At 46.7% G+C, this 12,772-nt stretch overlaps 1 protein-coding gene and 1 pseudogene across 1 annotated transcript; one reads left to right on the forward strand and one right to left on the reverse strand.

Annotated features, from left to right (window-relative positions):
- Positions 1–6,913: 6,913 nt before the first annotated feature.
- Positions 6,914–8,518, forward strand: CCT8L2 (chaperonin containing TCP1 subunit 8 like 2). Its single transcript, XM_070369926.1, has one exon. It carries the CDS (start codon positions 6,914–6,916, stop codon positions 8,516–8,518), a length of 1,605 nt encoding a protein of 534 aa, XP_070226027.1.
- A 1,478-nt stretch (positions 8,519–9,996) lies between these two features.
- On the reverse strand, positions 9,997–12,311 carry LOC102268016 (large ribosomal subunit protein eL43-like; annotated as a pseudogene).
- Between the last annotated feature and the right edge of the window lie 461 nt (positions 12,312–12,772).

The raw sequence follows: 12,772 nt of genomic DNA on the forward strand, positions 1-12,772 counted from the left end.
ACCTAGGGACTGGGAAGAGAAAAGTGGGCAGGATAAATGGAAGGGTAGAAATAGAGGCTGTGCTTCTAGAAAGACAGATGATGAAGGTAAACCCGATGTTAAATTTCCATTCTTTTGGCTGCTGTGAGCAGACAGGTGGCTGGGAGCTGTTTTAACAGGACTGATGGGAGGCTCATCAGCTTGAACTTATTGAGGGCAGAGCAGGCAAAACATAACCCGGGATGCAGAGGAAGTATTCAAGGAATACTTATTCGACATAAATAAAGGTCTTTCAAAGTTGTTTCTGTCTCTGTCATCCAAATTACACAGCTTTGAGACCACAATGGCAAAAATCCAGGAGGCAGGTAGCTAAGGTGGGTTCCTCAAAATTATAAAATCAGAAAGTCAGCAAGCACCTGGGAGGACCAAATGCAAAAAAAAGAATGTCTCTTTGTAATAAGTACACATGTTAAGTAGGCAGCTTGAAAACACGGTAGGCGTGCAACCATGTTAACAGCAATGAGCTCTACATAAGTACACATGTTAAATAGGCACGTTGAAAACACGGTAGGCATGCAACCGTGTTAACAGCAAGGAGCTCTACGTAAGTACACGTTAAGTAGGCACCTTGAAAACAGGGTAGGTATGCAACCGTGTTAACAGCAAGGAACTCTACAGGGTTGGACTTGCACTTGTATTTCTTTGTATCAGTCTTCCAGAGCAGATGTAGTCTAATCACAAATATATAGTAGGTGTTCAAAATGTGGATGGGGAGTGAGGGTTGTTATCTTCAAAAAAGAAAAAGCAACATCTCATGAAACTCCTATAAGCAAAGGAGATTCTCAAAGAGTCTAACATACAAATGACCAAATAAAAATTCATGGTACAGTAGTAGACTTTCTTACTAATTGTAGGCCTATAAAATGTCATTGATATGTCTTTCTTTACAGAGCAGTCTTTATCTCTTTGTTTCAGTGAACATAAAAGTATTTATGAGGCTTTCCCATAAGTTCACTACTAAATGGTATCCCTCTCTTTTTGTATTCCCATAGTCTTAAATTCCTCAAGGTTTTAGGAACCAAACTTTTATGATTGTGTAAAAAGACCACTAAAATGTAAATTCTAGATCTTATAAAATTTCTGTTCATATTTTTACTATTAAAGTTGCACTTTTAAAAGTTGCAGTAATTGCTGTCTTTTTTGGTCCTTTATTTTTCAGTGGGGGGGAAAAATGTTTTTAAAAGAATTTCAGCCACTATGAGTTCATATTTAGTCCATAGTGCATTTTTAAATTTAAAAATTCATATTGTATTACATAAGTTATTTCAATAATGTACCTGTGTACATGTAACTGTGTGGTGGAAAAATTAAGGGAAGAAACTGAGAAGGAAATAAACAGAATAATCACCTTCAGAAATAACTTGTGTATCAGAGTTTGAGATGGTCTAGAGCTCATTTTGAAGGAAATGGCAACCCACTCCAGTGTTCTTGCCTGGAGAATCCCAGGGACGGGGGAGCCTGGTGGGCTGCCATCCATGGGGTCGCACAGAGTCGGACACGACTGAAGCGACTTAGCAGCAGCAGCAGCAGCAGAGCTCATTTTACAGAGATATGCATCTTGCCCTCTAGGGTTCTATACTTTAAACCTGGCACTACTGAACAAGACAACCACAAAAAGGGTGGCAGGCAACTGAAAAATAAACATGGGAAAACACATAAATAGATTAAATATTTACTGTGTACAAGACCATAGTTTTAAAAGAAACGCATCTGGGGATGTGGGGGAAGGGCAGGGATGGGAGAAGGCAGCAGACAGGCCCGTCCAGTGTACACACACACACACCTTCTTAGGTTCCTTGATGCAGACTACTGTTATTAGCTTGCTATGGCTACTGCAAAAAGCGGCCACAAATAGGCAGCTTAAAACAACAGAAATGTTTTCTCTCACAGTCCCAGTAGCTAGAAGTCCAAAACCAAGGTGTCGGCAGGGCTGGTTCTTCCTGGTGGGCTCTGGGAAGCATCAGTTCCACGTCCCTCTCAGTGTCGGGGGGACGTGGATGTGACGAGCAGTCCTTGGCTTCCCTCAGCTTGCGGATGCACCTCTCCTACCTGCCTCCATCATCACGTGGCATCTTCCCTGAGTGTCTGTGTCCTCCCGAGTGGTGCTCCCCTGTGTGTGTGTATTCTCTTCTTGTAAGGGATATTAGATTAATGGTCTACCCTCCACCAGTATGACCTCATCTCTATTAATAATTACATCCACAACAATCCTACTTCCAAATGAGGTCACATGCTGAGGTTTTGGGAGAGAATGTGAATGCTGGAGGGCAGGGGTGGGGTGGGAATATTCAACGCAGTATAACCACCAAACAGCCTATATTGATGCCTACCCATCTTAGCAGATCACGGTGTATATTGTTAGAAATTTGTATATGAGTCAACTGCATGCAAGCTCTTCTTGATGCACACAAAAGTTGTTTACATTATTTTACATGGAATCAACTTATCCAAATAAATAAAATCAAAGTGAATTTAACAACGATGGTGTCCACATAGTAACAGAGTTGAGATTCAGTAGTTCCGTGGTTGGTTTGATCTGTGTAGAAGTACATCAAAAAATTTCAGTTCAGAGCTTCCTTGGTGGCTCAGTGGTTAAGAATCCACCTGCCAACACAGGAGACACAGGTTCGATCCCTGGTCTGAAAAGATCACACATGCGGTAGAACAGCTAAGCCCATGCACCACAGCTACTGAGCTCTCGTGCTACAACTACTTAAGTCCACGTGCCCTAGAGCCTGTGCTCCGCAATGAGAGGCCACACCAAGGAGAAGCCCAGGCACTGCAAGAAAGAGTAGCCCTCGATCGCCCCAACTAGAGAAAAGCCCGTGAAGCAACAAAGACCCAGCACAACCAAAAATAAATATGGACATGGAACTTACAGCCCCGCATCAGCCTTCAAGTTGAATTCTAAATTCCTCAGCATGGCTCACTAGGCCCTCGAGAGTCCCTGCCACCCTCCAGCCAAAGTGCTGTTCTTCCTTTCATGCGCCACACCATGAACTCCAGTCTTCAGGACTATTTTTGGTGGGCTCCAAACCTCACCAGGCTGTCCCAGCCCCTCCCACCCCGCCAGCCCTTGGCCAATTCCCACTTCTTTTTTCCCCCCTTCAGCTTTCTGTTGTTGTTGTTTTAGTCTGACTCTTTTGCAACTCTTTTGCGGGACTGTAGCTTGCCCGCCAGGCTCCTCTGTCCCTGGGATTTCCTAGACAAGAATACTGGAGCGGGTTGCCATTTCCTCCTCCAGGGGATCTTCCTGACCCAGGGATCAAACCCACGTCTCCTGCATCAGCAGGCAGATTCTTTATCGCTGAGCCACCTGAACAGCCCTTCAGCTCTCTTTAGACTTCACCTCACCCTGACCACCATTCTCCCCATAATGAAGGTTGCAGTTCCCCTCGATGCTTCTACAATACCTGTGCTCTCCTCATCACAGCTCTCCTAGCTGGTAATGAATGGCCCTTAGCTGTCTGCTTCCCAGCCTAAGTCCACAGGAGACGACCCCTCATGTCTGCCTTATTCACCATCTACCCCTATGACTCAGCAGAGGCCCAAGAGAGTTGCTGAATAAGTAAAATAAATGGGAAAATGTTACTTTTAAGAAATACAGCTAAGATGATCCCTTCAGTTCAGTTCAGTTCAGTCGTTCAGTCGTGTCCAACTCTTTGCGACCCCATGAATCGCAGCACGCCAGGCTCCCTGTCCGTCACCACCTCCCAGAATTCACTCAAGCTCACGTCCATCGAGTCAGTGATGCCATCCAGCCATCTCATCCTCTGTCATCCCCTTTTCCTCCTGCCCCCAATCCCTCCCAGCATCAGTCTTTTCCAATGAGTCAACTCTCTTCATGAGGTGGCCAAAGTACTGGAGTTTCAGCTTTAGCATCATTCCTTCCAAAGAACACCCAGGACTGATCTCCTTCAGAATGGACTGGTTGGATCTCCTTGCAGTCCAAGGGACTCTCAAGAGTCTTCTCCAACACCACAGTTCAAAAGCATAAATTCTTCAGCGCTCAGCTTTCTTCACAGTCCAACTCTCACATCCATATGTGACCACTGGAAAAACCATAGCCTTGACTAGACGGACCTTTGTCGGCAAAGTAATGTCTCTGCTTTTTAGTTTGCTATCTAGGTTGGTCATAACTTTCCTTCCAAGGAGTAAGCATCTTTTAATTTCATGGCTGAAATCACCATCTACCGTGATTTTGGAGCCCCAAAAAATAAAGTCTGACACTGTTTCCACTGTTTCCCCATCTATTTCCCATGAAGTGATGAGACCGGATGCCATGATCTTCGTTTTCCGAATGTTGAGCTTTAAGCCAACTTTTTCACTCTCCTCTTTCACTTTCATCAAGAGGCTTTTTAGTTCCTCTTCACTTTCTGCCATAAGGGTGGTGTCATCTGCATATTTGAGGTTATTGATATTTCTCCAGGATGATCCCTTACAGGAGTATTTAACTTTAAAAAAGAAACTATTTATATCAAGGTATACAAGTATACACCGATACTTTGCTACATTTTGTTGGTCTTTACATTTTACTTCGCTATAAGGAAACAAGCAAGTCATCTTTGCCCCCTATAACCAGCATTCGATACGTAACACTCTTCTCAGCGCTACTGGCTTTCAGAAACGGGGCGTGGAGGATCACACCTTTTCTAATGGAGTCTCTTAAATCTAAAAAGGTAAAATAGTTGCCCACGGTCTTCTGAGAACATAGTATGTCCTAAGAAAGACTTCTCATCCAAGATAATATCAAGGGGAAAATTATTACAGTAAAGCATATACAATATGTATCATGTAACCCACTTATGTTGGAGAAGGCAATGGCACCCCACTCCAGTACTCTTGCCTGGAAAATCCCAAGGACGGAGGAGCCTGGTAGGCTGCCGTCTATGGGGTCGCACAGAGTTGGACACGACTGAGCGACTGAACTGAACTGAACCCACTTATGTAAAACTGTGTAAATCCACAACAATCAGTATATACATATGCGCATAATGTAATAATGTTCATCAAAATATAAACAAATACTGTCTCTGGGCTGGGATTCCAAATAAGGTTTACTTTCTTTGTTGTTTTTCCTTATAGTTGTGTGATGAATGGCTATTATTTTTACAAAAGGAATCAAGTTGCTTTTCAAAGAAAAATTTTTCTCCAAATTTATCTTTTTTAGCTTTAATTGTATTTAACGTTCATGTGACATCCTTTTCCTTTTCTTTATTACTATCCATTTGTCTGTGGAAATATTAAAACAACACTCACCAAACTATCACCAATCCTGCCTGGTAATAATCAGTTTCAGAGTTCTAGTTTTTAGAAGTTTTCCTTTTTCATTCGCCATTAATTGAAGTAAAAACAGTTTTTCCAAATGAAAAATGGCTTTTCTCTCTTTCCCTAATTTTTTTTTAATTATTTTATATCAGAGTATAGCTGATATTGCTATAGTTTCAGGCGGACAGCCAAGGGACTCAGCCAGACGTACCCATTCTCCTCCAAACTCCCCTCCCATCCAGGCTGCCACGTAACACTGAGCAGAGTTCCCTGTGCTGTACAGTAGGACCTTGCAGGTGATCCATTTTACAAGCAGTGTGTATACCAAACTCCTTAACGATCCCTCCCCTTCATCCTTCCCAGCTGGTAACCATGAATTCCTTCTTTACGTCTGTGACTCTGTTTCTGTTTTGTGAATAAGTTCATTTCTGTCATTTCTTTTTAGGTTCCCGGATGTCACAGGTCTTTCCCTAATCTTAACAGCTAGGTTCATCACCGCCAGCTAGCGCCCCAACACCTAAGGAAGCTGTACCCATGTGGCACCAGTCTCTTTGCCGCACCGGTCTCACATGCCTGCCATCTTTGTGTCCCCAGTACACTGAACTATGAGCTGGATGCTCGTAAATACTTGTTACACAGACTAAAAAAGAAGCAATCATTACTCCAGGAGGTGCCACTTGCAGAAAGGAAGGAGCAGGAGAAGGAAGAGAGGGAGGCCGGAAGAAGGGAGCTCAGATTCTAAGGGCAGAGGGGGAGGGTGGCAGGCCCAGTCTCGCTCGCTCTGCTTTCCCGCCTTCCCGTTCACTCTCACTCCTCTGCGACCATGTCTATTAGTCTGCAGGCTGTTGGCCTCTTGCCCTCCCTTGTCTTGACCTGCCTTTGCCAGGTCAGTCACTGTCACTGGGAAGACTTGTCCTATGCTGGGCAGGTTCTCACTCCTGCAGCTTGAAAGACAAACAGGCCAGCAGACACCTTAAGGAACCTGATGAGGATAAGGTAGCCGAAGAGGCCTGGGCACACAGGTAACTGAGGTGGTTAGGGTTACAGAGTACTGCACAAAAAGTAAACAAAACTATTTCCTTCTCAAAACAAACAAACAAACAAACAAACCCCCAACCAACCAAACAGGAGCCACAGCATCACCCAGAATCTGAAGAGAGTGGGTGTTTTCCTTTGGTTTTCTCTTCTCTGTCCTCATCTGTTGTCTTGAAAGTTTAAAAGAAACTCCGGGGCCGCGAGCACCGGTGTCCTTTCTCTGCTGGACAACAGGCCTGACGGCCGCCTGCCCCAGAGCCTCCCAACTCATGGTCCGTCCTTCTGTGACCTCATTCCCTGCCTGGTTCCGTGTGCCACTCTGTGACTTAATCGAGGTAAGATCTGTTTCAGCACACAAGCTCCAGAGGCCCCGCAGGCTCGTTCCTTTGCAGATAACTCGGGGGCGTGGGGGTGGTTTTAGGGCTGAGGTCTCAGCAGATCACCCTTGTGCCTACTTTTCCAGAGACTGCTTTTCCCTCTGACCCCTGGAGAGCCTTCAAAGATCGCCTCTCTGGGCGCCTCGCGGCTGTTCTAGCGCGTGTGTGCGGCCCGCTGGGCCCCCGCGCGCGCCATGGACCGCAGAGCTCCTCCAACTGCGCCGGAGCTGCCCGAGCGGCTGCCGGCTGAGGAGAAGCACCTGCTGAGCAGCCTGGCCGCGGCAGACACCTTGGCCCGAGTCCTGCGGCCCTGCTACGGGCCCCAGGGGCGGCAGAAGCTCCTGGTCACCGCCAAAGGAGACACTGTGCTCACGGGGCACGCCGCGGCCATCCTGCGGGCGCTGGAGCTGGAGCACCCGGCCGCCCGGCTGCTACGGGAGGCGGCGCAGGGCCAGGCGGAGCAGAGCGGCGACGGCGCGGCCTTCGTGGTCCTCCTGGCCCAGGCGCTGCTGGCACAGGCTGAGCGCCTGCTTCGGGCCGGCCTGCCGCGCGCCCAGCTCCGCGAGGCCTACGCGGCGGTGGCCGCAGAGACGCTGGCCCTGCTGCCGTCGCTGGCTGTCCGCGCGCTGGGGCCCCTGGAGAACCCGGTCTGGGCGCTGCGCTCGGTCATGAACACGCACGCGCTCTGGCGCACCGACCACCTGGCCGGGCTGGTGGCGCGTGCGTGCTGGGCCACGCGGGAGCTGGACGGCGGCTTCCGGCCGGAGCGCGTGGGCGTGTGCGCGCTGCCCGGCGCGCGGCAGGAGGACTCGTGCCTGCTGCCCGGCCTGGCCCTGCCGGGCAAGCCCTGCGGCCAGGTGACCATGGTGCTCAGTGGTGCCCGCGTGGCTCTCTTGGCCTGCGACTTCGGGCCCGCCCGCCCCCTTGCTCCGGCCACTGCCCGGCTCTCCAGTCCCGATGACCTGATCCGGTTCCGGAAAGGCAGCGAGAGTCTGATAGAAAAGCAGGTGGCCCAGCTGGCCGCTGCGGCTAACGTGGTCGTGGTCTCGGGGGACATCGACGAGAAGACCCTCACGCACGCGGACAAGTACGGCCTCATGGTGATCCAGGTCGCGTCCCGGCGGGAGATGGTTTATCTGAGTGAGGTGCTGCGCACCCCTCTGACGCCTTACCTCGTTCCTCCGCTGGAGCCAGGGAAGTGTCAGAGGGTGTACGGGCAGGAGCTGGGAGAAGCTTTGGCCGTGGTGTTTGAGTGGGAGAGTACAGGCACCCCTGCCCTCACCTTGGTCCTCAGGGGGGCCACCGCCCATGGGCTGCGGGGGGCCGAGCAGGCCGCCTACAGCGGCATTGACGCCTACTTCCAGCTGTGCCAGGACCCCAGACTGCTCCCCGGAGCTGGGGCCACAGAGATGGCCCTGGCGAAGATGCTCTCAGAGACAGGGACCAAACTGGAAGGGCCCAACGGCCCCACCTTCCTGGCGTTCGCCCAGGCCCTGCAGTCTCTTCCGGAAACCTTGGCAGAGAACGCGGGCTTAGCTGTCCCTCACGTGATGGCAGAAATGAACGGAGCTCACCAGGCTGGAAACTTCCTCATAGGAGTGGGGGTCGAGGGGATAATAAATGTGGCCCAGGAAGAAGTGTGGGACACCCTGATAGCCAAAGCCCAAGGACTTCGAGCCGTGGCTGACGTGGTTCAACAGCTCCTTACTGTTGATGACGTTGTCTTGGCCAAGAAAAGTCCCGCATGTCCGCAGGACCCGAATCCTGAACCCAAGAAGGGGAGTGCCCGTCCCCTGTGAGAAAAACGGAGCCCTTGGAACAAATAAGTGGTAACATCCTTAATAAAGTGGGGTCGCTAAGAAGGGCGTTGCCACCCCAAAAAATGATTGCTTGCCTTGTGTTGCCTCCAAGCTTGGTGCTATTTGAGTCCATTTCTTTAGATAAAAACAACATATAAAGAACCACAAGCAGAGTCCTTCTTCTTGATTTACTTCCTTTCAGATTCTTGGCTTTTTTCGTTTCCTGTTTCTCTCCATCAGGTTCTGTTCCTTCCCTCCAAGAAAAGCAAGATTCAATTCCATTAAAGATTTTTAAATTGAGTAACTGGGTTTGGGGAATGTGAAAAAAAAAAAAAAAAAGCAGGTATCTCTTCTCAACTATTTTGAGTATTCCTGCATGAATTCTAATATATGTGAATTTCTATCCAGATGTCACTTTAACAATCTGAGAACATCAGTTTCAGCTTAAAGGAGTGACCACTCATTTCTGTTGTGATTATTTGGGAAAAGGGAGAATATTAAGGCAAAAAAAATCAATGTAAAAGAAAAAAAATGAGGTGGGAGGCAACTATTTTTAAAAAGCATCCTTGGCATGTATAACAAAAGGTAAGAACACACTCTTTAGAACCACACACAGCTCTGGAGTAGGAGAGGAGCAGTGGGGAGCACCCTGCACCAGGGTGTCCTGGCCAGGCTGTGATTATGACAAGGTGCTGTGCTGTGCTGTGCTTCGTCGCTCAGTCACGTCCAACTCTTTGCATCCCCATGGACGCTAACCCTCCAGGCTCCTCTGTCCATGGGATTCTCCAGGCAAGATTACTGGAATGGGTTGTCATGCCCTCCTTCAGGGGATCTTCCCAACCCAGGGATTGAACCCAGGTCTCCCGCATTTCGAGGCGGATTCTTTACTGTCTGAGCCTCCAGGGAAGCCCATGACCAGGTATCCCTGGGCAATAAAGGGGGGTTTGAGTAGAGCCAGAGCATGTTACCCAAAGCCTTTCCCACTTAGCCATCTGAGTTTCTTTGCCTCTGGGAAAAGAGCAGCATGTCGGGGCAGAAGTGAGGCGATGGGAGGCTGCAGTCTATTGGAATCAAAACAAAAAGGCTTAAGCATTTGGAGAGAAAACCAAACTCAAGAAACAACTGTCTCACAGCAGGCAAAGATTCTTTGAAACCCGGAAGCGAAATCCTGAGACTGTTAGTGAACAAAGGATGGTGGATGAAAATGTACTAGAACTAGACTCACTGTTACAAACTTCAGATCTATACAACATCCTCCATGGGTGGGTCTGTCCTTGTTTGTCTTCATTATTAAATCTTAGCAAATATAAGTAAATGCTGTCATATTTCTTCCCTGCCCTCAGGTTCCATATTGTTCTCATAGAGTCTCAAATTCCATAATCATAGTGATGATGATAGTTAACTTTGTAAAGCAGTTCAAAAGCACTTTGTACTCATTTTATTTAATCATCAAAACAAACTTAGGAGAAAGAAGCTTGTTATCGCTCCGTTGCTGGAGACACAATTGAGCTCCAGAAAAATTAAGTGATTGGGTGAAGTTACACGGTAAATAGAAGTGGAAAGCCCATTCTCTTCTTCATTATGTTATTGCCCCATCAAATTCCTCTGTTGTGCTGTTTTCATAGACACAACCCCTATGATTATGAAGAAAGTATGCCTCAAAATGGCCTTTGGAAAATGTACAATTAGTGTTTTCTAAATTAGGCAGAAAGCCATATTCATTTTGCAAAATAAAATAAAGATGGCTCTTGCTCACAGAGAACGTTTTAGTTATAGATCCAAGACATACGTAAGTCAAATAATGTAACTTAGTATCTTTTAAATGCCCTAACTTTGATACACAAGTGATTTTTTTGATAATTTACTTGGGGAGAAATCATACTGTAACATTACCATCTCCTTTCCCCTAGACAGACAGACATACACACACAGACATACACACAATTATATATATATATATAAACAGACTCACAGACACAGAGACCAGACTTGTGGTTGCCAAGTGGGGTGGTGTGGTGGGTGGGAGAAGGATACATTGGGAGTTTGGGATTAGCAGATGCAAACTATTATATACAGAATGGATAAACAACAAGGCCCTACTGTATAGCACAGGAAACCATATTCAATATCCTGTGATAAACCATTCTGGAAAATAATATATATATGTATGTATAACAATCACTTTGCTGTACAGCAGAAATTAACACAATATTGTAAATCAACTACAATTTAAAAAAAATTGAAGACTGATCAAGAATAACCATGAAGGGACTAAATTTATCTGGAATTAACTAAATGAAATATTCTACCAACGGAGAAAGGGAGCAGGAAAAAGAAATTTTAAGATAATTTAATTATAGAAACTTTTTCAACACATTGAGTTCGGGGCTTGGAAATTCAAACTTTCTCCACATGGAAAGACCAAATGCGGCCTTCGGACACTAGCACTGACAGAGTTCACCTTTGGTTACTATGAAGCTAAGTAAGAGAGACTACAGTGGCCATCTGTCTGTATCAAAGGACAGATTTGAGATGCTGTTCTTATTCATCACACAGGTTAAAAACAAAATCATGGCTATCCCCATAAGTTTTCTTCTCACTGAACGAATGCATCAGAAAGGAGCGGTGGATTCTGGCTAGTGCCTCTCTGAACTTCACTGAATGCACAACAGAAAACGTTTTCATATCCAGACATTACACATTTTAAAAAACATCTTCACCCCTGTAGTTACCCCAGTATTGTCTCCTGTGCCCACTGACTCCAGAAACTAGCACTGCAGAGACCCCCACTGTGCTGCATGCCTGAGCTTGCTCTCCAGGGAAGCACCCCAAGCTCTGGCCCAGCATCCCCGCCCCTAACCCCCAGCAGCGAGATCTGCAAGCCAGTCCCCATCTTGCCTGTGTAGATGCCAAATACTACACGCTTCACATTTCATTCCTACATTCATTTTGATTGAAAACCTCCTTCTCCCTCAATTTTATTAATGCAGTTTGTTTACAGAAGGTGAAATAATCCATTGCAATATTGTCTCATATGAAAAACAGTTTACAAAAAGACCTGAATGTTTTTCCTACATTAGATTTTAACCTGAGAAAAATCTGCACATCCTATAATTTCTGAAACTTAAATAGAAAACATTTCGAAGTATACCCAGATGTTACTGAAATTTAGCCTTGCTTGAGATATAAGCAATGTATTAGTTTTAGCCATATGACAGAATGATTTGACATAGGCATGTATCGTGAAACAATCACCAACAATTAGCTAACACGTATCGCCACACATGGCTACAAGTTTTTGGGTTTTTAATGTGTTTATTTGGCTGCATCGGGTCTTAGTCGAGGCCCATGGGGACTTGCTGCACAGGTTTAGTCGCCCTGCAGTATGTGGGACCTTAATTCCCTGACCAGGGATTGAACCCAAGGCCCTTGCATTGTAAGGCACCCTCTTTTCTGTTGTTGTTACATAAATTAACCCATTTATTACAGGCCAGAAGCATTATCAGATGGTGGCGCTCCCACCGGCCCTTCAGCCCCTCCAGTCTCTGACAGCGGCTCTCCAGTGACAGCAGAGGTGGAGCTGCAGGCCCAGGCGCCACCAGCTACTGTCCTCACGCAGGAACCACAGAGCCAAACGCCCCGGCACGTCTCCTCATTTTGGTTTTGCCACAGAAGGAGCAGGTGTAGTCCACGTGCTGGCTGATTTCAATTTTCCGCGCCATTTTCCTGAGGGAGGCACTGGGACGGGTCCGTATTTGCCCACGATTCTAACCTCCTCGGTGCGTTTCACCATGTCGCGGCAAACCAGGTCCCGGCAGAGAGCTGCGAGGCGCATTCTTAACCATTGGACCCCCAGGGAGGTCCCTGTCTCTCTGATAATAGACAGGTGGGAGGTGATAGCCCATTCTTATTTTCTCTTTACAATTTTTATTGGAGTATAGTTGATTTACAATGTTGTGTTAGCTTTAGGTGTACAGCAAAGTGTGTCAGTTATGTATATCCATGTATCCGTTTTAAGATTATTTTCCCATATAGGCCATTATAGAGTGTTGAGTAAGGTTCCCTATGCTATACAGTAGGTTCTTATCCGTTATCTGTTGTATATATGGTGGTGAGTGAGCAGTGAGTTATCTATTTTATATATAGTAGTGAGTGTATGTCAATCCCAGTCTCCCAATTCATCCCTCCCCTCCCCATTCTGATTCTGATTTACATTTCTCTGATGATTAGAGTTGTTGAACACCTTTTCATGTA

The sequence above is a fragment of the Bos mutus genome, chromosome 4, assembly GCF_027580195.1.
Source record: "Bos mutus isolate GX-2022 chromosome 4, NWIPB_WYAK_1.1, whole genome shotgun sequence".
Taxonomy (NCBI): domain Eukaryota; kingdom Metazoa; phylum Chordata; class Mammalia; order Artiodactyla; family Bovidae; genus Bos; species Bos mutus.